Source organism: Notothenia coriiceps, unplaced genomic scaffold (genome assembly GCF_000735185.1).
Source record: "Notothenia coriiceps isolate Sejong01 unplaced genomic scaffold, NC01 NC01_scaffold00024667, whole genome shotgun sequence".
NCBI lineage: Eukaryota > Metazoa > Chordata > Actinopteri > Perciformes > Nototheniidae > Notothenia > Notothenia coriiceps.
In genome coordinates this window covers 4,055,975-4,078,309 of record NW_011357368.1, presented here as the reverse complement: position 1 = coordinate 4,078,309, position 22,335 = coordinate 4,055,975, and the positions used below count along the sequence as shown (strand labels likewise).

The 22,335-nt window shown below is 38.5% G+C and overlaps 2 protein-coding genes across 4 annotated transcripts; both read left to right on the top strand.

Annotated features, from left to right (window-relative positions):
• Positions 1 to 10,633: 10,633 nt before the first annotated feature.
• Positions 10,634 to 16,551, top strand: lemd1 (LEM domain containing 1). Of its 3 annotated transcripts, XM_010782514.1 has the most exons (11): positions 10,634 to 11,005; positions 12,929 to 13,037; positions 13,138 to 13,275; positions 13,370 to 13,434; positions 13,633 to 13,680; positions 13,774 to 13,929; positions 14,124 to 14,213; positions 14,308 to 14,400; positions 14,538 to 14,621; positions 14,952 to 15,025; positions 15,827 to 16,551. In XM_010782514.1, exons 1-11 carry the CDS (start codon positions 10,811 to 10,813, stop codon positions 16,137 to 16,139), a joined length of 1,365 nt encoding a protein of 454 aa, XP_010780816.1. In that variant the 5' UTR covers positions 10,634 to 10,810; the 3' UTR covers positions 16,140 to 16,551. The 3 variants fall into 3 exon arrangements, with proteins under 3 accessions (XP_010780816.1, XP_010780817.1, XP_010780818.1); XM_010782515.1 differs by lacking the exon at positions 14,538 to 14,621 and having other exon boundaries at positions 10,635 to 11,005; XM_010782516.1 differs by lacking the exons at positions 13,633 to 13,680; positions 13,774 to 13,929 and having other exon boundaries at positions 10,640 to 11,005.
• Positions 16,552 to 16,724: 173 nt separating this feature from the next.
• Positions 16,725 to 21,288, top strand: pm20d1.2 (peptidase M20 domain containing 1, tandem duplicate 2). Its single transcript, XM_010782513.1, has 13 exons — positions 16,725 to 17,005; positions 17,137 to 17,223; positions 18,068 to 18,303; positions 18,413 to 18,499; positions 18,594 to 18,727; positions 18,928 to 19,047; positions 19,210 to 19,285; positions 19,506 to 19,567; positions 19,653 to 19,731; positions 19,827 to 19,898; positions 19,987 to 20,152; positions 20,240 to 20,339; positions 20,705 to 21,288. The coding sequence occupies exons 1-13, from the start codon at positions 16,786 to 16,788 to the stop codon at positions 20,832 to 20,834; spliced, it is 1,569 nt and encodes a 522-aa protein (XP_010780815.1). The 5' UTR covers positions 16,725 to 16,785; the 3' UTR covers positions 20,835 to 21,288.
• Positions 21,289 to 22,335: the final 1,047 nt, after the last annotated feature.

Genomic DNA, 22,335 nt, shown 5'->3' with positions numbered 1-22,335 from the left:
GTCGCATTCGTTCTAGATCCTCTGTCTCAAGCCAGTTAACTAGCGGGCCTTCTAGAATACCCTGGAACCGATGGGGAACTCTGAAAGAACACGCCCATTGGCTGCAAATCAATATATGATTGGTTGATCAAACTGTCAGTCCAAACGTACGCCCTCATTCATTGCAACGGCCAGGGCATTCTATCAAGGATGTAGAATACCTTGGCTGAAGGATATTCTACCCAGAGACCCAGAACAAGATCTGATTGGTTGCTTTCTTTTCTAACACAAAACCACTGAAATGCGTAGTGCATGGTCCCAGAAGGACAAACAAATCAACGTAACATTGTAATATTACAGATCAACAACACAGATACCATTCTCATTTATTCATTTTATATACATTTTATTACATTTTATTTATATAATTAAATCGATTTTTTGTTTGTTTTATCTGAGTGTTCCAGGGTATTCTCTGAATACCTTGAAGGCCCTGACGGTTCGCCACTGTGAATCAGTATGCATTAAGTGAGAGGGTTGGCTTAAATTGACATTATAAAAGCTTCTCTTGGAGCAATAACATATTTTTCCGCCACATATCCATATTGCTCCCGTCAGTCGCCTTAGCCTTAGCCTGCAGTGTACCCCCAATGCATCTCCTCAGGCCCAAAATAGAGCCAAGGATATGAGCTATGCAAACAGACATGTCTGCCGGGCAAAACAGTGCTACTCTACGAGGCTGTGTGCCTGCAAACTAGCTAATGGTGGAGCAGATAAAAAACAAAGCAAAGAAGAAGTGTGTACATTGGGCTATTAAAAAGTAATCTAAGAATAATTATTGAGAGAGGATAGAGACAGGGATAGAAAGAGAGATAGGGAGAGAGAGAGAGAAAAAAAGAAACTTTTATGTGAAATCCTTTCTTTAAAACTTTTTAGGTGAAAATTCTCCAGGCTAATTATTAGCATTTTAAAAGTAATAAGTAACGAATAACATCTTAACCACTGTTTACTTAAAACTGAATTGTTGTATAGGACATCAGCATCCATCTGTCTGCAAAAAGTTATGTTTATATTCGCTATTAACAATTCATAACTATATTTTGATGGAAAACATGAGAGCATGGTGATGATCTGTATTAGCAGGCTTGTAACTGGCCGGTACCTGGCTGCTGTTTAAGAGGCGTCACTCCCACAAATGTCTAAACCGTTGGGAAAAGTCTCGGGCTGAAATGCTTCCATATCCTTCTGCTGTGCTTTATTAAAAGTATTACATACTTATTTGCAAGAGCTGACAACTTTAATTGCTTGTTGTGTTATTTGTTGGTTTTGTTTGCATTCTAAATAAAGGTAAACTGTAAATTGTATGATCAAATTAATAATATCTTACGCTTAACTTTTTGTGAATTTAAAGGAAAGGTTCACATCCACAAGTTCTTTCTTTTTGTAGTCATTCATCCTGTTTAAGTTCAACTAAAGGTAATATCATGTGAGGAGCAGTCTGAGTTTGAAAATCAAATACATATCTTTAAAATATGGTAACAATTGTGGTATTTGTATTTTTGGAGGTGAGCTGCAGTGGAGGGATACAGTAGTAGCGTAGCGAGGCAATTTTGTACTTAACAATTGCAACTTTGAAACCAACTTTACTCACCAACTGCTGTTTGAAATGTATTTCTGCACAGCACCAGGACTGTTGATGTCTGTCTCCTCATGTACAGTTAAACCGCATAAGAAATACATTTTGTACGGGAGGAATGATAACAGCATGCAACACTTAATATTGTCTTTAGACGGAACACTTTTACTCTCCTGGTGATGGGCTGTTAGGGAGACAAAGACCATAGAAGAGAGGCCCAAACAAAGACTGTAAAGACAAGAGGATCTTCGGATTAGTGCTGTGTGCCTACACATTCAATAATAACAAAAAATCACGTTGCCTCAAGCTGATTTCAAACAAAGCAAATATTGTTGGGAAAGTAATGAAATACATTGAGAAAGAAGAGTTTTGAAAGAATCTACTCAATTATGTTTATAAAAAAAGTTACGAGTGACTGTTTCCTTTTTTCCCCCTTCCTTATTAAAAAAAGAAAAAAAAGGGATTATGTTTTCACAAAAAGCATTAGATTGCATCTTAGTAGTAGACATATTTATAAGTCAGGGTTGGACATCAGGAGAAAAAGGGGCAGGGGCAACTGTTTCATAAAACTCCAGAGTCATCATGAATCCTAAAAGACGGCTGCGCTTGTATTCTGGTGTGTGCACATGAGGTCTTTCAGAATGTCATTAGTTGTAATATATTGGACTGAGTGCAAAGCCTTATTCTCAAGCAGTAAAGGCTTTAATATTATGTGAATGGAAATGTAAGTTCAGTGGAGCGTAATGCTTATCCAAAGACTTCAATCAGGAATTCCCACCCAGGACTCCTAAAAGTGCAGCAGCCGATCACATCTGGAGCTCTCCGAAGATAATGGCTTCTGTCAGCCAATCCCGACTCTGCACTCCGTATGAATGAGTGATGTTTTATCTGTTGGACCGTATTTTATATTCAACTTCAATGCTTTTAATGATGGTTACAATATATGTCCTCATGAATATATTACTGGTCACTTTTTTTTAGCAGTCACTACTTCGTTTGGCACCCTGACCTGCAGTAAGTGTTTTTCTCACTGCCTCACATCATGTCAAAACTGAACAAAAGTGTATAACTAATTTAAACTATAGCACATAGCTATGAAAGGCTTCTCAAACCAAATTGTACTAATCTTCAGATTTGTGTTTAAAACCTGTTCCAATTTTTTATTTTGATGCCGTAAAGCTGACATTAAATCCTCTCAGTGGGATTTACAAGCGAAGGGTTGGCTCTTCTTTGAAATGTTACAACAAATCCTGGAATATATTACTCATCAGGTGCCACTCAAGTGGAGCTCACAAAGTTTTCACTCACAGTCCATCATAATCTCCAAAGGCCTGGTTTGTCAGAACAATCGTAAAGGGACTAAAGATATTTAGTCTAACTTCATTGAAGAGGAAGAAAACTATTCAAATACTCGTTATGAGTGTGTATATCTGTGCATTCTCATTCACAAGGCTGAACATCAGCTTAAGGGGAAAAATACAAACAAATAGCTTTTGCAACTAATATCCTCTGACAGAGGCTCTCTTATCCAAGCAATCACATTCTTATGATTTTATTACATTACATGTTACATGTTAGACGCTTTTATCCAAAGCGACTTACATACTCAATACTGTGGACAATCCCCACAGGAGCACTTTGGGGTGAAGTGTCTTGCCCAGGGACACAACGACATGCTGACTGCAGTGGGGTTTTATGTGGAGGTTACCCTTGCAGCAGTTCCTCCACCTGTATGCTGTTGCTATAATTCAAGGATTCATTGTAATCTTCTGACTCGGGTAAAGTAAAATATAGCATAACAAAGGATTAGTTTCATATTGAAGTCGTTTTTTTTCTGAAATGGATGAGTATAGAAAGCTCAGCCAACACAGGAATAGAAATGCACCATAGTGTCTATGTTCATGGATGAAATGCTTGTCAGTATCAGCACAGATAATAACTTGAATGTTGTGATAGAGTTGACGGCTGATGGCAAGTGATGAATTCAAAAGCCCTCAGAGGAAAACAGATTTCTGCTTTGAGGACTGCACTAGCCTTGTTCTCCATGCATGCAGCTGTCTGGTCAAATGTTAGTACACATTTCCGCACACAGGATACACAATGGTGAATTATTCTTTTCGATCATAAGATGTCTCTTGCTTTAACCTTCTTCTACCTCTCCCCTGTACTCTCTCTCCCTCCGCCTCTCTCAACACAGTTGAAGAGAGCAGAGCAACGATGCGTGTCTTAGTGAAACCTGGTGAATAGTAATGAACTGAGCCTGTGTGTCTATTTGAGGGAAAGCAAGAGGAAGACAGAGAGAGGGTAGGAAGGGGTTTGTGGGGAAAGGAGGAGGAGGAGGAGGAGGAGGAGGAGGAGGAGGAGGGTGGACTGTGAGTGAAAACAAGGCTTCTCTTGCGGCACTGATGCAGCACAAGCAGCGGTGAGAAGCACAGCGGTGACTGACAAGGGATGCAGTTGCATTAATCCTTTACACCCTCATGTTCTCCTTTGCTCTGTGTCACACAGCTCATCAGCCATTCTAATCAGGAGGACGTTATTAACACATCACTGGTTAAAACCTTCAACAAACGGTATCTTTCCCCGGGTGTGCTTCATTATACAGTAGCTCATTCTCCCTATCTATCCCCCCTCCTCACATTGACAGGGGGAGGAGGGGGGATAAGCAGAGGAAACGGATGGAGGGGGAGAAAGCTGGGAGTGAATGTGGCTCAGAGAGGGGCAACAGCACCTGCTGTCTTCATCCCAGATTCACCAGGCAGAGCTGGGTTCTCCCTCCACGAGTGATGGACTGTTAGGGAGACAAAGAAAAGAGGCCCAAACCACAATGACTGTGAAAACACCAGGATCTTCAGATCAGTGCGGACTTGAAGTCACCCCCATTTGGTTGGTTTTTCAGGGTCCTGGGTCTTTTAGTTAGACCCAAAATGTCAGTACTGTCAGTGTGTGCAGGCTCTCAACTCCAACGTTTTTAGTGTGAGAAAGCATAATCAATACAGATGAAATGTATTTAGAGCTTCTGTACACAACTGAGGGATAAGTGACTGGAATATTCAGCAACTGGCTGCAAAGATCAACTAGAGTGCCAGGACTGAAAGGAAGGGAACAAACACAATAGACAGCCCCCCTACCTCAGCCCTTCTTTTATCCTTTTCCATCCAGGACTCATGGGCACTCTGCCAACATGAAATCTTAAGAACTCATTCAGAGAAAGCCAAAGAAGGGAGACTTGTTTAAAATCAGGACCCATTCTCTCACAGTCTCTTGTTTTTCCTTACATTTCCCATCATGTGAAGAGGGATTTCTAGTTGCTGTTTTCTCTGACATCGCATCTGAGGAGCGCGGGGGGGGGGTTCAAGAATTGCCATTCATGTAACGTTTCGTCAGATTTGTGGATTGAGAGTATTGTGAGCGAGTGATCTCCCTTCGGAGCCCCCTTTCGCCTCTCTCTTTCTCTCCTCTCTATCCTCTCACAGTTTTCATTCTGCTTTTACTCCCCCTGTCTCCACACTCTCGCTCCTGCTCACATAGTAACTCCTCCCCCCCCTCTACCCATTGTCTCTCCATACAGTATTAGGCTGAGGGGATGCCATATACTCGTTCCAGCGAGGGACGCAGCAGAGGGAAAACGAGGTAAGAGTCAGAATTATAGCATAAGAATGTATCCGGCACTAAATGCACGTCACCGTTACTCTCTGAAGTGTAAAGTGTGCCGGGCAAAATAGCAGTTTTCTTGTAAAGAATGACAGTGAGGCACTGATTTACTGATACTCTGGGGCTTTCATGTGTTGTATGCAGTGTTTCAATGTGTTTGGTTCATCTTGTGGAAGGAGGTAAGTTGTGTTTCTAATATAGGAAAACGAGTACTGCAAGGATAAGAAATCAGGTGCTACCCTTTTATCTTTATATTCAAGACTAGTTCTAAATGTCAATTAGTCATTTGCTGTGTTGTTATAGCTTTGCATTTAAATCTTATTAAAAATGTCTACATTGCTCAAAAGAACAGAGGAATGTTTTAGAATATAACAAATATCTAAATCCAATGAAAAACATCTGGACACAGACGATTCCCCAAACTGCCTCCCAGCAGAGAGGGACCATGTACGATGTCTAGGGATTAGAGATAATCCTCCCTGTGGCTGAGATTCACCTTCTTGTCTGGACTGAGTCTGACACAGTGGCTTTACTCATTTATGCTGGGACATGCATGAGAACAGGCTCCCTGGAGCTCAGTGGCAACGGTTTTTTTCTTCGAACCTGGAAAAAGGCTAATCAAGTATACACTTTCCCTTTATCTGAAGTTAATGTTCTCCGTCAGAGGTCATGTGGATACCTAGCAAATGTGAGGCCATTAATCATGAATCTTAATCGTGTGTTAACAGCTCAATGTTTTTTCAGGCTGACTAAAGTGTATAAACCACCATTGGCTTGATTTGCTTCTCTTAAGAACAAAGTAAGACGTTTATTGATAAAGTTAGGACATCTGGCATTCAAATGGAAAAAGACAAATGTAAGGGAAAGCTGAAATATGTGAAACTATCCCACAAAGTGTTTATATACTCCTTTGCTCTTGAACAGGTGCATACAAGTAAGACTAGAAGTGGTTCTCAGTACTGGACAGTTGCAGTCTAGTACAGGAAGCTTTGTGTGCTTGTTCAGAGAAAGAAAAAAAAAGGGAGGCTGTCTCAATGGGGCTTTTGTTGTTTGACTTGGAGACAGCAAAAGCACAAGAAACTCTGACGGACAAATACCTGGCCCCTCTGTGCCTCAAATATCTCAGCGTTGCACTTGATACAATGTCAACAAATGCCTCCTCTGTCCTCTATAGTAGCGTGTTTCCTCTCTCCACAAGGTTTCTCATGTTTTTATAAAGGCTACTGTTTTCTGAGCAGACATCTGGGTGAGCCGATTTGGCCTGCATAGCTCCAGCGCTGAGTCTCTGCTCACTGAGGGGTTGGAAATGGTCCAAAGCAATTTCTACTGTTTAGTGCTCGAAAAAGTGGTAAACAGTCTGGTGTTTGAGTCCAATATTAGAACATTGTATTGCCTTCTTAAAAGGTTAAAGAGTCATAGGAGTATAATTGAACTTATAATGAAATCAATCAAGCATATTATTAGGGTTTCTATGCATAAATTATGCGTGCCTAATCAGTATGATGGCTTTGATTAAAATAGGCAAAAGAGCCACTGCATAGAGAACATTAACTTTATATGTGCACAAAATATGTTGTTCATTAATAAAAACTGCTATCTTTGCCTGGCGGTTGAATCAAAATGCTGATGTAATGATCTTCTTTGTGCTTGTAGACATGGGCAGAGGGTTGCTGCAGAATATAGAAATACTTTATGTAATCTGCTCGGAATTCAGAAACAGAATCCTTTTGATTAACATTGCACCTTTTCCCTGTGGACATTGATCTAAAACGGCATTTTTAATCAAAGATTATTCTGTAAATCCCCCAGCGGAATTAAATAGCTGGCAGGGTATTTCTGTAAGATTCAAGGATTGAGTAGGGGTCCATTTATTTGAGTTTGTGCTATAAAAAATACAATTTCTTCCGTCTGAAGACTAACAAGACAGTTTCATTATATTCCCCCAGGCCTCAGATGAATACTTACAGTTCCTTTGGTTAATTATTCATGCCTATGTGAGTTTTAAATTGTGAATGTTTTCTGCAGCTTGGCCCTTTTTTCCCCCTCTTTCTGTTATCAAGTTTTCAGCCTTTTTCGTATTTTTGTCTTCAAATTGAACCACAACTGTGTCTTATGGCTTTCTATTCCTATGTGAGTTTGTTCTAACATTTCATGTAGGGTTCAAAGCCATTGGATACACACTGGATAGTCACCCAAAGAACTGCTTTGAAGATTTTTTTGACAATATTTGAATATAATTCTCCACTATTTGCAAATGTTATTTATCACTGTTCAAACTAGTCAATGAAAAACTGAATCCAAACATAAGAAAACCAATTATCATCAATATTTATCAAAGTGAGCTTCTGTGTCATCTAGACAGGCCAGCTTTTTGTAGCATCTAAAATAGTAAAATAAAACTGTAGCCAACAGCCTCTAAATAATTAATCTTTCTTTGCATCTCACTTTGGTGGGACAAATACAGATATGTTTGGCTTCTGTGGTTTAATGACCCTCGGAAGTTCAAAAAACACTTGTTATTTAAGTATTTAAGTGGAATTGCAGGATGTATCAAGTATAAAGAAATGATACCCTGTCTGGTTCATTCAACATAGTTACTTTGAGTTAAAAAAAATATACTGTCTAATAGAGCTTTACAAACCTGAACCTACTAAAATAACGTGTCGAGCTGTAGCAATATCACTTACATTTTATTCAAATAAAATAACATTTACGAATTTAAAATCTGTACAACTCTAGTACTATTGGGTTGACTTAGTGCTAGAGCTTACTATTAAATAATTATTATGATTAAAATATGTGTATTTCTCTTCTTTGATGGAAGCCAGAAGTGGAGGAAACAAGACTATACTTTTAAACTGTATCATCATTGGTCCATGGTGTGCACTTTAGCCAGCTGAGCCATCACAGCTCTTGTATAAAGACCTTCAAATGTGGCCTCTAATGGCTCCTACCCCCCCTGGCAAGTGGACTTTACAAAAGGATTCCAACAGCATTCAGGCTTCTGACCTCAATAACTGTCAAATGTCTCTTGACTTTAAACTAGGAGGTATTTAAATTAGACTTCTAGTATAATCGTAAACCTTTTGTATGCCTTTTAACACAATCAATGAAAGTGTCTTAATGTGAAATGCTTAAATTCTAACTTAAATCTACTGTATATGTTTTTTCCGGCTTTGATATGTTCAAATACATAACAGTAAAACATGTTTACAGACCAACGAAGAAGCATGACAAAATACATAAAACACAGCAGGATATCTTGGCATGTTACCACCACCTGTTGATGACTGCTATAGTGTGAAATCTCAGACAAGACTTGTACATGTGCATCTGTTTGCACAAGCACAAGTAAAAGGGAACCCACTTACAGTATATAAAAACAACTCTATATCGCTACTAGAGGTCAACAACTTCACAGGGAACCTTTAACATACCTGCTCTAAATTAAATCATTAGCAGAAGCTACAACACTGTGTATCATTATGAAATATGTGGCCCTGCAAAATAGCTCGAAAAAGTATCAAATACAATTATTATTTTTCTTATACATCAATAAAAGCACAATTTCAATCCCCTCCTGTCTCTGGAGGCAACTACTGAGAACCAATGTTATTTTTCTCCTATCACAATGTGTTGATTCTATCTAAAATGGTACAGATCATGTTGTCAACAGTAAACAGCTCAGCAGGAGATCAAGTCTGCTCAACACAAACACAAATATCACTGCAATGCGATGTAGACACCTGCTGACTTGTCATTTCATATTTCAAGGCAGAAATGAGCGAGATGGAAGAGCCATCTAATTAAATATAGTTTAGTCATTTTGTAGTTTTAACAAGAGACAAACAAAACAATCTATCTGTTTCTCAGGGGATACATTTAGCTTCATCTGGTTATGTTTTGACTTGCATAAAGTGGTTTTCAAGAGGGGAACATCTTATGTTGTTTCTTTTTAATTATTTCTATTTGTTTTGTGTTTTTTTGCATCACCTGAAGCAAAACAAGAAGGGACAATTTGCTTTAAAAGCCTCCCCATTGTAGCATCAACTTTTTTCCCAAAAATCAAGAACCTGTTTAATGAAGCAGGATAACTGCCAGTGAATCAGCTCTACTTCAGTACCAGATGTTATGGAGGTATCGGTTGTTAGGTTTTACTCTGCACGGTTGTTCAAACAGGTTCTATAATCATTTTTTTTTTATATAGACATCTGGCGTTGCTTACCATGACTCAGGTTTTCATTCCAAAATACCAGGTGATTTCACTTATTTCATAATGATAAGATCTCTCAAAGCACCAGAAGCCTGTTCCAGGACTCAAGTTCACGTAGTTGTATTTTGACCATTGATATTCTGATTTCTACAGCAAGTTTTTCAGATAATCCTGCATTAGTGGGAACAGATGCCTGCTGTAGTTGTTTGGTTGGGGGGGAAAGCATTATGGCACGCCCTCCTTTACAGACAATAACCTGAACAAGTGTCTTGTTTTTGTATCTGTTAACAGATGTTAGGAAAGGAAGTACTCACCACTTCTACATGTTCTACGTGGATGCATCCCTCCAGTAAAGATGCAGCAGAAGCAGCATGCAACAGAGAGACACGGAAAGCGACGAAAGCCCAGATCAAATCTAGAGATTAAAGGTACATAATTAATTAAATGGCATTGGTGTGGCTGGAGTTACTTCCACTGTAAAATCATTCCTTAACTACTTTGAAAGTGTGTAGTTTCAAAAAGGTGTTTTCTTTCCCTAAATACATGTTGTCAACTTGTCATAGGATTCATGAATAGAAAAGGCAAACATTGAATAGACCCATGTGTAAATAATACAAATATTTGTTAATGAATTAGACACTTGAATATACTAGGTAATACAATAGGGACATTTAGTGTTTGGATTGAATGGTAAACTGTAAGGATCAGGTTTTTTTTAGAGTATTTTATGTTTGAGAATGTAAGCAACTTATTAAAAGTATGAAACTCTCGTCCATGTACACATGTTATTTGATGTTCCTACTTTAAAGTCTGATAGCATAATTTAAAAATAGAAGCAGGAGTACATTTTTTAATTGACAGCCCCAAACTTCCAAACTGGATGCAGCTTGCAAGCTAGCTAATGTCACTAATACTACCAGCTTAAATAACAACTCAAAAAAGAATGAAACAAAACTCACCAAAGCCAACATGCCTTATCAGTTTTATAGTATATTTTAAAGTTTATCTTCATGCAATAAGAAGGTCCTACTTTGAATTAAAATGTAAAATAATTCAAAGCTAGTTAGCTTAAAACTTAAGCATGTAGCATGAAACATGTTAGCTTGCCATGCTTGATACTCCATCAGTAAGGGAATGTAGAGCTAACGTTAGCTACTAGCTGTCAATCAAATAGTCCCTTGCAGCTGTTCTCAGATCAGTCAGTGTGATTCCTAGACTACAGCAGAGGCTTTCCCCGAGCAGCTAGTTCATCTGAGGTTTTTATACAAGTATAAAGAACAGCTAAGTACCACAGTTTTACATTTTCCGCTTCGACTCGTCGTTGTGACATGTCTCTGTTTATGGAGGACCCAGCTCACTTCTCTAAATCCAGACTGAAGTCAGATCTCGTTGCCCACAATGTCGTGTTGCCACCCACCAAGAGCAGAAAGGAGATTTATGTGGACTTGCATTTAAAACACATCGCTCAGAAAAACGCAGGGGATTTTTCTAGCGACGATGAGGATCAAGAACAAGATTTGGCAGTGAGTTTATTAAAACCTTTCATGTTTTGCGTCAGCATATTCGTAAAAAAAAAAGAAAATCGCCAAATTTGTTTGCAAGTTACAACCTGCATTTTGGATTTAACATAATGAAAGTAGCCTACTACGTTTCATTTGTCAATTTGTGGGACCAGCAGAGGTGGAAGAAGTACTCAGATTATTTACCTAAGTAAAAGTAGCGATCAAACTGTGTAAAAATATTCAGTTACAACTCAAATGTATTAGCGTCAAAATATACTTTGAGCACCACAAGTAAAAGTAGAAAGGCAAATAAAAAAAAAAAAAGATATTATAAACAAAAATGTATTAAAATGATTGATGCATCAATGTGTTCATCACTTCTTGAACAGGTGGGGTTTATTTGAATTACTTTGTACACTACTGGTTAGCTTAGCCTATCATAATGTATGATAATGTATGTGTTGATTTAATTGTTCTATTAATAACCTAAATCTGCAAGTTACTAGTAATATGTGAAATTAATAGTTGAGTAAAAAGTACAACATTTGCCAACACAATGTTGTGGAGTAAAAGTATAAAGTAGTAATGTGAAAATACTCAAGTAAGGTTTAAGTACCTACATTGTATAGTTAATTACAGTACTTGAGTAAATGTACTTAGTTACATTACACAACTGGAGTCCATTGTAGTAACAGAATATCGTTTTCCTAAGTCTGAGAAGCTTTCCCCAGAAAAGTTCTTTGGCGCTTCATAATAAATAGCCAATGTTGCACAATATTTGTCAACAATGCTGCATTCAGTGACACCATCAACTTTACTTGACTATGAGGAGATTCTCACGTTCATAGCAATAATTTGTGTGAACTGAAACAAACCAATGGTCAGCAGGTGTAAGGGGGGGAGGGGAAGATCTGGGTCACTGCTACCAAACACTCCTCTCAGCTTGCTGTAGCATTTTAGGCTGTTGACCACTGAGCCCCCAGCTGTATAGTTGGTATAGATTTACACGAGACGTTTGAGACGTTGGCTTCTTTCAACAGAGTCGTGTGCATGTGCTCACTACACCTGTCACACTCAATTATGTGTTCCAAGGAGAGCACATGCACTTGAAGCCTGGAAGTTGTTTCTGGTCTGTGTTGTGGGGCAGAGGAACTTTCTGTTTGGGCATACTAAGTTAAGTTTATTTAACAATATCCCCTTTTATAAGATATTGTAAAGTCATAGTAGAGTTCCACATTCAAACCCCCCCATACACTTATAAACCGATGCTGATATTTCCACCTGAACTGAGTCAGTTAATCGATTAGCCAATAAAGTAAATTGGCAACTACTTTCATATCTTATAAGTAGTTTATTATTCTCATTATTGAAAGTAAATATGAATATCTTTGGGGTTTTTGCTGCCTATGTTGAACAGGCAAAAAAAGCATTTTGATGATGTCACCATGTGCGCTGTGAAACTTGGATGGACGTTCTTCAATAATTTATAGTGACATTACAGAGACCAAACTATATTCAATTAAAAAGATTGGCCGATGAATCGATAATAACAATAATGATAACTTGAAGCACTGCTGATTCAAACCTTGTCATGGGGAACTGTGACAAAGAGAGTGCTTTACAGCCGATCAATGCAGCTATCATAGTTATGTGATAAGCCACTATCCAATAATAATAATACAGGCCCTCTCAGATACCGTGGCCTCTAGCGCTTTTACAATATTGTTCACCATTTAAACATGTTCTGTTTTAAATAGGTACATTCTTGAAGCTACAGGTCGTACAGGACCTATATTCGATGAATCTTGAACAGTTTTGTGAACTGGAGCCTTGGCTGTTTTTCATGCTCTACATCCGACACCTGGAAACTGCTGGGATTTAAGCTGCAGCCTTTGTCCTGTCTCAAACAGCATTCAGGTAATTCGGTAAAATGTGTTTTGTTAGGACAAAGAGGAGGAGGAGGATGCAGAGATTCTGGTCCAGAGTTGCTTAACTGATGATGACCTCAAGGCTGCACTGCTTAAACATGGGGTTAAAGCTGGGCCCATAGTCGGTGAGTTTGCACTGTTGGGAAAATGTTATTTATTATTCACTCGGTCTGTCTGTTCCTGACTTAAAAAAAAAACTGTTATAATATTGTTTGTCTATACTAGCCTCCACTAGAGCCTTGTATGAGAATAAGCTCAGGAGACTGCAACAGTCTGAAGGACAAGGCCATGTAAACGGAGTAGAGAAAGGTGTATTGTACTCTGACAGTGAAGAGGAGGAGGAACAAGAGGATGGAGAGTCAGGTATGACTATACATGTTGTACATTTTTCACTGGATTTGTATGTTTAGTATCATTTAATGATATGCTTTCTATTCTTTTTCTGTGACTTACACAGGTTCAGAAGGAGCAAACGAAGAAACCGCTGAACAGTCAAACCAAGCACAACAAGGGAGTAGCCAGGTGAGAACACTTGTAGGAAGGTTACTTATATAGGCTTAATGATTTAGAGTTCCTCTGTTAGGTAGTTTTTTTTATTTTCTGAAACTACCTTAATACTTTCCCTACAGTGCCCCTTAGTGGTTATGGATTGTAACTGTAAACTTGTTTGTTTATTTGGAATGAGCATTTACATTTTGAGTGTCGGTGTTGTGCTTTCAGAATGGTGATTTTGTTTACCCGCAGTGTTTTTTACTCTCATCAAGGATGGTAAATACTACAGATGTTCACACTGTTGCTTCTGTGAAACTGAATTCTCCAGATACACTGATGTTTTTTGTGTGTCGGGTTGACCTTTTGTAGCGGGCTCATGCTACTAGAAAAAGGGAACCTATTCCCAAGAGGAATTCGCGGAATGTGATAAAATCCTCCCAGCAGAGTCGGCATCACTGCTCACAGATTCCCGTAGGAATTACTAAAGCATCCTCTGTAGATCAACGCTCGGGATTAGGATCAGGGGTAGGCTGGTCTTGTTTCACCTCTTTTGTGGATTTAAAATTCTCTGCATTCCTTGCTGAGACTGTAACTTTATTGTGTGTCCTCAAGCCAACAGTGGGATATGTTTTTGGTTTACAATGAAGGGCATCTCACCGGTGTATAGATTGTGTTATGAAAGATACTTCTTTTTTTACATTATTGTAATATCCTTGCAGTTTCCATCTGGAACACATTCAGCCGTGTCCAATGGTGGCTCATCAATCTCCTCTCAGCAGTCCTTCAGCATCACTGAAATGGTTCAAGAGGAAAGTTAATGTTTTTAAACACATCATTTTTTCGTTGTGAGTAATCACTGCCAGAGAGCTCATTGAGTCATGTACTCTTACTCTAAAAAAACAGGTGGAGAGGCGGAAGTCACTCTCTTCTAGACCAAACACTGAGAGAGAGTTGAATGGGAGCAATGTGCAGGAACATTGGTCGCGGTCCAACAGGGTCAGTAGTGTTCACATTGTTCAGTCACACTTTAAGCTCAACTGCTAGTGGAGGTTAAGGTTGTCGGGAGAGGTTCACTGGAGGTTCTAGGAATTTCAGACGACTAAATCATAACCTGTTGCGCCTCATTCCTTTAGCCGGACACTCCCATTGTGGACACCATGAAGAACCAGTCTCCGTACTACACTCCAAAGGAATCCCCTTATAAACTGAAAATTAAGGCACATATGATATATTTTACTGTTGTTATTCTATTTCACTTGATTGTGGTGTATGTGTTGTCTACAAGAACACACTTTGTTTGTCTAACTCCTTTTATACGTCAGTGTTACTTCAACTAGAAAATGACACAAACTAAACGTAATACTTCCATTATTCTAGCGTTTTTCCATCAGGTGTCGGATCTCTTCTGATTACATTAACAATCACCTTTTTCCTTTACTTCCAACTGGCTTGCTGGGCCTCTGTCTCTGTGGGACTCTGCTGTCTGGGACACATTTAGCTTTTTCTCTGCTCCACTTTCACACTGAATCCTGCTCTGTTTTTTCCAGCCGTCTCAAGAGCCTGTGAAAGATACAATAAAGGAGATGTTTTTAAACATGGAAGCCTCACCCACAGGGATCTGGTAAGCACCAAAACAACAGAAACGGTTGGATTTGCATTTATCACAGTCCCTATCAAATGTAACATGATATAGAACCACTTGTTTTCTGCAATCTTAACCACTGTCTTGCACAATTTTGCATGTAAACTATTAAATAAAAAAACATACTGTATTTTTTAGTATCTATATAGGATCACAAAATAATAATATATATATATTTTTTTTAACATGGACATTACAATACAAAAAGAGATATTCTTATCACAGACAACAACAACAACAAAAAACAGAAGAAAAAATAAATAAATAATAAAATACAGTCAGTTGGTCACTTCAACATTTCATAAACAAAAAAAGAAAAAATAGGTTGACAGTCCAATATCATCAAAAGCATTTATTATTCCTTTTTACCCCAATCTTCGCTAGAGCTGATTGTTTCCCATTTCATGGTGTGTTGAGCCATCCTTTGATTCTTTGTGGCAATCATCCTTTCCAAAATAAATTGTGTTTTTAAACTACTTTTCACACACCTTAAATTCAGATTTCCCCTTGATTGCGCTTTAAAAATAAGTATTTTTGCCAGAAGAATAATTGTATTCATCAACTGTGTATTGTCCTCATCCAAAAGCCCAAACAAAAGACCAAAGGGAGTAAATGCAAAATCAATATAACGTGTCTGAAGCCAATTTTGAATCTCAGTCCACAGTCTTGCAACGTATGGACAATAAAAAAATAAATGCATCTAATAATATTGCAATACTCAAGTGTATAGATATTCCCTTACACTCTTAAAATAGCACATAACTCTCTGTTGTATTACAGTGCCACTCGCCGGAGGCCTATTAAAGGTGCAGCAGGGAGACCCGTCCAGTACATTTACCCAGACACTCCCACCAGTCCCACCACCCTCGAGAGACGAGAGGTGGAGCGCCGCCTTGTGCCCATCCATATACAGATTTTGGTTTTCTTCATTGTGGCTTGCCTACTTTATATGATTTATGTTTGTGTTGAGGAAAACTCATTTAATCCATTTGTTGCCTTACTGGACAGTCCAGACCAGGGTTCAGAAAGTGAGGAAGGGCTTATGCTTCAGGCTAAGACACAGGACACACCAGTTATCTCTGGACAGGAGTAACTTAAAGCTTTCCTTAATCCTGTACATCGACATACAGATGTGAGGCTGTGGGGGGTATGCAAACCAGGTTGATCAGGTTCTATGATCTCTTCAGGGAGCACATATTGCTTTACTATTGACTGTGTGTCTGTATGGGAGCAAACCTCAAAGTCCAGCTTCAGAGTTTTATATATTTTTGCTCATAGATGATACCAAAGCGCTCTCTGTCAGTGTAGTTGGAAAAATAAACCCTATGTTCAGCAGAGACTTTAAAATATGTTCTTTAAGTTATAAATAATAAAGTACAATGCTATTATTCTTTTCTATTTCCTAACCCAAATTGTGTAGTTTTCAATCAGTTAGTGTCACTGTACTTGTATGTATTTTTTTAAACATTTCAACCATGTTTCAATAAAGGATGTTTTGTTTCATACTTTTTGGTGTAAATGATTCCTAGCAAAGTCAAAAAAGATGACGTGTTCAGATATAAAATCAGCAGGGATCTTCAGGCTTCATATTAAAATCCACTTCTAATGAAGACTATTATAAGTGTAAGTCATATTGTCGCCAGCAGGTGGCTCTCATTCAATAAACCTGAACTAACTAATTCAGTTTCAGTCACTGCAAAGAGTCGCAGTGAACGATTTCCGCCGTCATAACAGACAACATGACAGAATCGGGGCAAAAGTTAAACATATTCAAGTTTTTAAAGATCGTTATTAGTAGTTTCTTCATAGCTGCACTGCTGTTATTTACTATAGCATCTATCAGGACTCTTTCACTGGACGTTAATGTCGGACTTCAACTCGCACGATGGGAAAAGACGAATAACCTCTCGCTTGTCATAGACCACCACCAGAGAGAGGAGCTTCTTGCTAATTTTAAAGGTAATATCCCCTTGCTAAAGTCGGTGAATTATGTATTATCTTTGCCCTGTGTGGACAGCGCTGGAGGAAATGTGGAGCAGACACCTGGGACGGACGTTAACTAGCGTTTTTATCAATGTTAATTTATCCAGAGGCTATCCGGATCCCCACGGTGTCTTTCTCAGAGAAGGAGAGCAACACCACGGCGCTGCTTCAGTTTGACAGGCTCCTCCGAAAAGGTAAACAAAAGGCTGATGTGTGAACGTGACGTCATCAACGTTAAAGCTCTTCACCGTGTAATTTGTAAATGCTCCAGTGTTTTTTTTTTATTGCTGATGCTAAGACTGCAAACCATGTAGAGCTGATTACTAGCTAACAACCTGAGCTAACGTTAGCGAAACGTTAACTAAACCTCATGACTTATGATTGTTTACAGCACACAGTAGAATCCAATTCAGGCCGAGGTTTACAAAGTGCATCACTCTGCAGGTGCTAGCAGACTACTGAGATACATTTATAGCTCAACTTAAACAAGAACAGCCTTTCATTTTAATACGGGGTTCTTATTAAAAAGTAAATATCCCTACTAACTTATCCTATCCTACCTACAGTCCCCCAAAGGTATTCATAATAATATAATAAAAAAGTATTGATTATAAAAAGCCTTCACATTACTATTTTCGGTGAGTGAATAATTGACAAATCAACAAATTATCCAAACGTTATATTGTGCAAAAAATCAAGACATTTTTTGTGAATATTTAAAGAGAACATTTAGTTTGTTTCCTTTTTTAATTTCAAGATATCACAACTTTTATTCCATAATATAGGAAAAGCGCTTAAGATGCTGGATCCTACATTTACAATGATCAAACTAAAAGCATTTTTTTTTTTAAAGATCCATTTTATAACCTTCATTCTAAACAGGCTTTATATAATCCTTAGCGTTTTTAGCAGACCCTAGAGCTCAACTAGATTAACAGAATACATTATACAACTTTTTTAATAAACTGAATATTAATCCAACCTTACATTTGAAACCAGATGGAGTTTCCTCTTTAAGCTTGGACTATTCTGTGTCAGTTTTCCCAACAGTTTTCTCTTCAAGCTTGGTTCACCATGAATTGGTGGCCAACTACAGCCACCTGTTTTGGGTGCAAGGATCACAGCATGACCTGGTGCCATACCTGCTGCTCGCTCACATCGATGTAGTACCTGCCTCAGAAGCAGATGGCTGGGAGGCGCCACCATTTTCTGCCCAGGAAATAGATGGCTTCATCTATGGAAGAGGGACCATAGACGACAAGAGCCCTGTAATGGTGAGACAACAAAGGTTATTTTGTGCTGTTATTAAACATAGTTGAATTATATACTGATGTACTTCTCATGTGCCAGGGAGACTAAACCAATATGCTTTATTTATTCCAGGGTATACTCCAGGCACTAGAGTACTTGCTGAAAAAAGGCTATGCTCCACGCAGAGGATTTTACATTGGTCTTGGTCATGATGAAGAAGTACTTTAAATATTCATGAAACACTACTTGTGATCCTTAATAACCCCCTTTATTATATCTAAATGTTTGTATCCTTTAATATTTATTTTAACAGGTCAGTGGTTTCAAGGGGGCGATGAACATAGTGCGTATAATGAAGCAGCGTGGTGTGCAGCTTTCGTTTGTCCTGGACGAGGGCCTGGCTGTACTTGACGGAGTCATCAGTGGTCTTCAAGGACCTGCTGCGCTGTGAGAACCTGTCATGCTCTAGTGTAAACATGATATTTAGTGAGCAGCGTTTCAATGTTAAAAGGAAACCATTTGGCAGACATCACAACAAACTCAAAAGCTTATAGCATAAAATTGCATGACTCTAGTAAATTGTTGGATAGGTCGTTTGATTGACATTTGTACATTCTGTGTTTGATGTGTGTGTATTTGTTTTGTAGAATTGGAATCAGTGAAAAAGGTTCAGCGACTGTAAAGCTTAGTGTGTCTATGGTCCCTGGTCACTCCTCGATGCCTCCTCCTGAGTCCACTATTGGGATCTTGGCTGCAGCAGTCAAAAGGTGAAGGGAATGTTTCCTTAAACTGTACATTTTTAGCTCATTTTATTTCCTTAAAATGAATTCAAATGAGTCGTTGTGTTCATGCAGGACCATACTACATCCCACTATTATCAGTCCTTGAATAAATAAACACAATCTTAAACTCTAATGCTCTTTTCTCAGACTAGAGGACAACCCTATGCCGAGATTATTTGGTCATGGGCCTGAACGCGAAACATTTGAGCACCTGGCGCAAAAGGTAAATGTTGTTGTTGTAAATGTCATTTTTTTGTTTTGATTTCTCTTACATGACTATGCACTGCAACATTTGTTTTGTTTTGTAATTATTTATTTTACTTGTTCGAAATAAATGTATCAATCAATCAATCAATCAAACCAACTTGGTCCACTACTTATCATTACATATAGTACATTAGCTCTCCTTATGTTGTTAATCCGTTTCTCAATCTTGTCTTTAGTTCGGGCTCCCAATGAAGTTCATAATGTCAAATTTGTGGCTGTTCGCCCCACTTCTTGGCAGGTAATCGCTTCATTAAATGTACTCAGCATGTCTCCTTATAATTTTGATCATTGAGATGAATCATTTAGCATGTTTGATGTTACAGGATACTTGAAAGAAAACCAGACACTAATGCTTTTGTAAGGACAACTACAGCAGTCACCATGTTTAATGCTGGAGTTAAGGTAGAGTTTTTAGTTATCAAATGGAGGGTCATTTACTGGATATTCAATCGTACATTTGCATTTGTCCAAACCCTGAATTCTCTTCCACTATGTAGGTGAATATCATCCCTTCCCTCGCTGAAGCGTATGTAAATCTACGAATCCACTCAGCACAATCATTAAAAGAGGTAGAGCCAGACATTTGATTTTCCTCTTTAAGAATTCCTGATGTCTCTTCATAAATACGTTGAGCTAAATGAGATGTTTGCTGTCTAGGTCCTGGACCTTATCCAGTCTACAGTGGGGGACCAACGAGTGAAGATAGAGCTTGTTGATGGGTTTGACCCTCTGCCTGTGAGCTCTGCAGATGAAAAGTCCTTTGGCTTCCAGATCATTAAGAAGACAGTGCTGGACATGTTTCCAACAGTTACAGTTGCTCCAGGTAAAATCATCCAGCAAAATCGAATTGTATATCAAAGTTTTTGCTAAAATATTCCATAAATGTTTGGATATAATATTTTATGTGCAGGTATCTGTATTGGGAACACAGACAGTCGACACTTCAAAGACCTGACGAATGACATTTATCGCTTCGCCCCCATCTGGTTTAAACCAGGTGACGCTCAGAGGTAAGGATCTAGTTTATCCAACACTGAATTGAAATAGTCTTGAAAAAGCCTGCTGCAGTAATCACTATAAGTTGCTTGAACAGAGTTGTACTTGGCAAACTATAAGACAACTTGAACAAAAGAGCTTTCTGCTGTTGGTCACATGTTTATGTTGCAACCTTATGATGTAATGGTGTGACCTAATTGTACGGTTCAGACTTAAACTCCCTGTTGAACAAATATATAAGAATTGTATGCACAGAACCAACCTTTAGCCTAGTTTACACATCACACACAGCTGTGGTAATAAAAAGCACGAGGAAATCCAACAAAGAAAATGTATTTGCTTCTTTTTAGTTACCACACATTTTGTTATTTTCCTTTAGATTCCATGGGATCAACGAACGGATTTCCAAAAAGAACTACGAGGAGCTTGTAGTATTTTACTTTAGTCTGATTCAAAACTGTGATATTCAGAAGCTCCCCGAACCTCACAGCTCTGTCCATGAGCTCTAAGGAATATACTCAAAAGACTATGGCTAACAATCAAACAAATGCAATTTAAAAGCCTGTGTTATTTTTATTTATAATTTCAATAGCACCCAATGTAGTCAATTAATTTTCTAAATATAATTTGAATCTGCATTTTAGACCATAAGAATTTTCCATTATCCTGCAATCAGATTAACAGTTAACAACAAACCGTTATATAAATAAACAAACCTTAACCATAGCCTTTTAGTCTTGTTTGATGACCTACAGTGTTGACCTTGTTGTGATGAAATTATAACAGGGTAACCATGAGGAGCTCTTTAGCATTTGTAATTAGGATTTTGTGCAACACTGCTGTAATGATGTTTGAATGTATAATGATGATGGTATTATTTCATTAAATGAGTGATAACATTTTCGGTTTCACTGCTGCTTATAATACCGTAGTACCTGTAATAAATGATAACTTGTAATACAATGACTGCATACATACTTTTTGGCTGCTGATTGGAAATGCTGAATGGATATATTTCAAACTTTAGTTTTTGTTTAATCAAATACAGCGTTTTTCAATAACTCTATACTATCACTGACTAGCTATTTAAAATAAATCCTGATCTGTTAATGTGATCTGAATTTGCAAATTCAACAAATAAATGTTGGAAGTCAAGCCAAGTACCGTCTTTGTGTATCACATCTAAAGACTGTATAATACTGTACCTTTGGATAAAGCACATCCAAGAACTGTTAGGTTTCCCGAGAAGTGACTGGAGATGAGAACCCGCTATGCAAGCACTAAAACAGAGACAGTGGTGAAGTGTAAAAAAAAAAGGCTTTATTTTGTCCACGACACTGACAAGGAGTTGACGAAGCACACGTAGAGGGAAGACGTGGAGCTGGGCTGATCAGGAGGGGAGGCTGGACGTGGCAGGCAGAGAGGCTGGAGTATGTGGATCTGGAACAGGAAAAACAAGCAGGATTAGGAAATAATTTCCTTTCACAAGCAGCATCAAAAAGTCACTAGGAAAAACCACTAGTAGGCCTGGACGATAGTTTACCACTGAAGAATAAACTAAGAACTGGCGAAGTCTGAAGATGGGAACCAGGGTTTTAAGCAGGTGCAGGTGAGTAGTGGCAATCAGTGAGATGAGCAGCAGCTGACGAGGTGAGTTGGCGGGAATCGGAATGTAGGTAGCCACGCCCAGCCAGGGAGACAGACACATAGACAAAACAAACACAGACAGGGGAAACAGAAGGAGGAAGTACTGCAGATCCTCACATGGAGTCTGTGCCACAGAGACGAGGCAACCAGATTGTTGGCTACAAGAACTCTTCCCCTGTAGCAGGGCCGGCCCTGACCAATTTGCTGCCCTAGGCAAGATTTTAGCTGGCACGGTTGTGGCATGACCACCAAAACAGAAAGATATGTGCACAAGATGTGTGCAAATGTATTTTGCATCCTATCCATTTGAACATGATTTCAACATTAAGAGATCTATGGATACAACACCCATATGAAACAGAG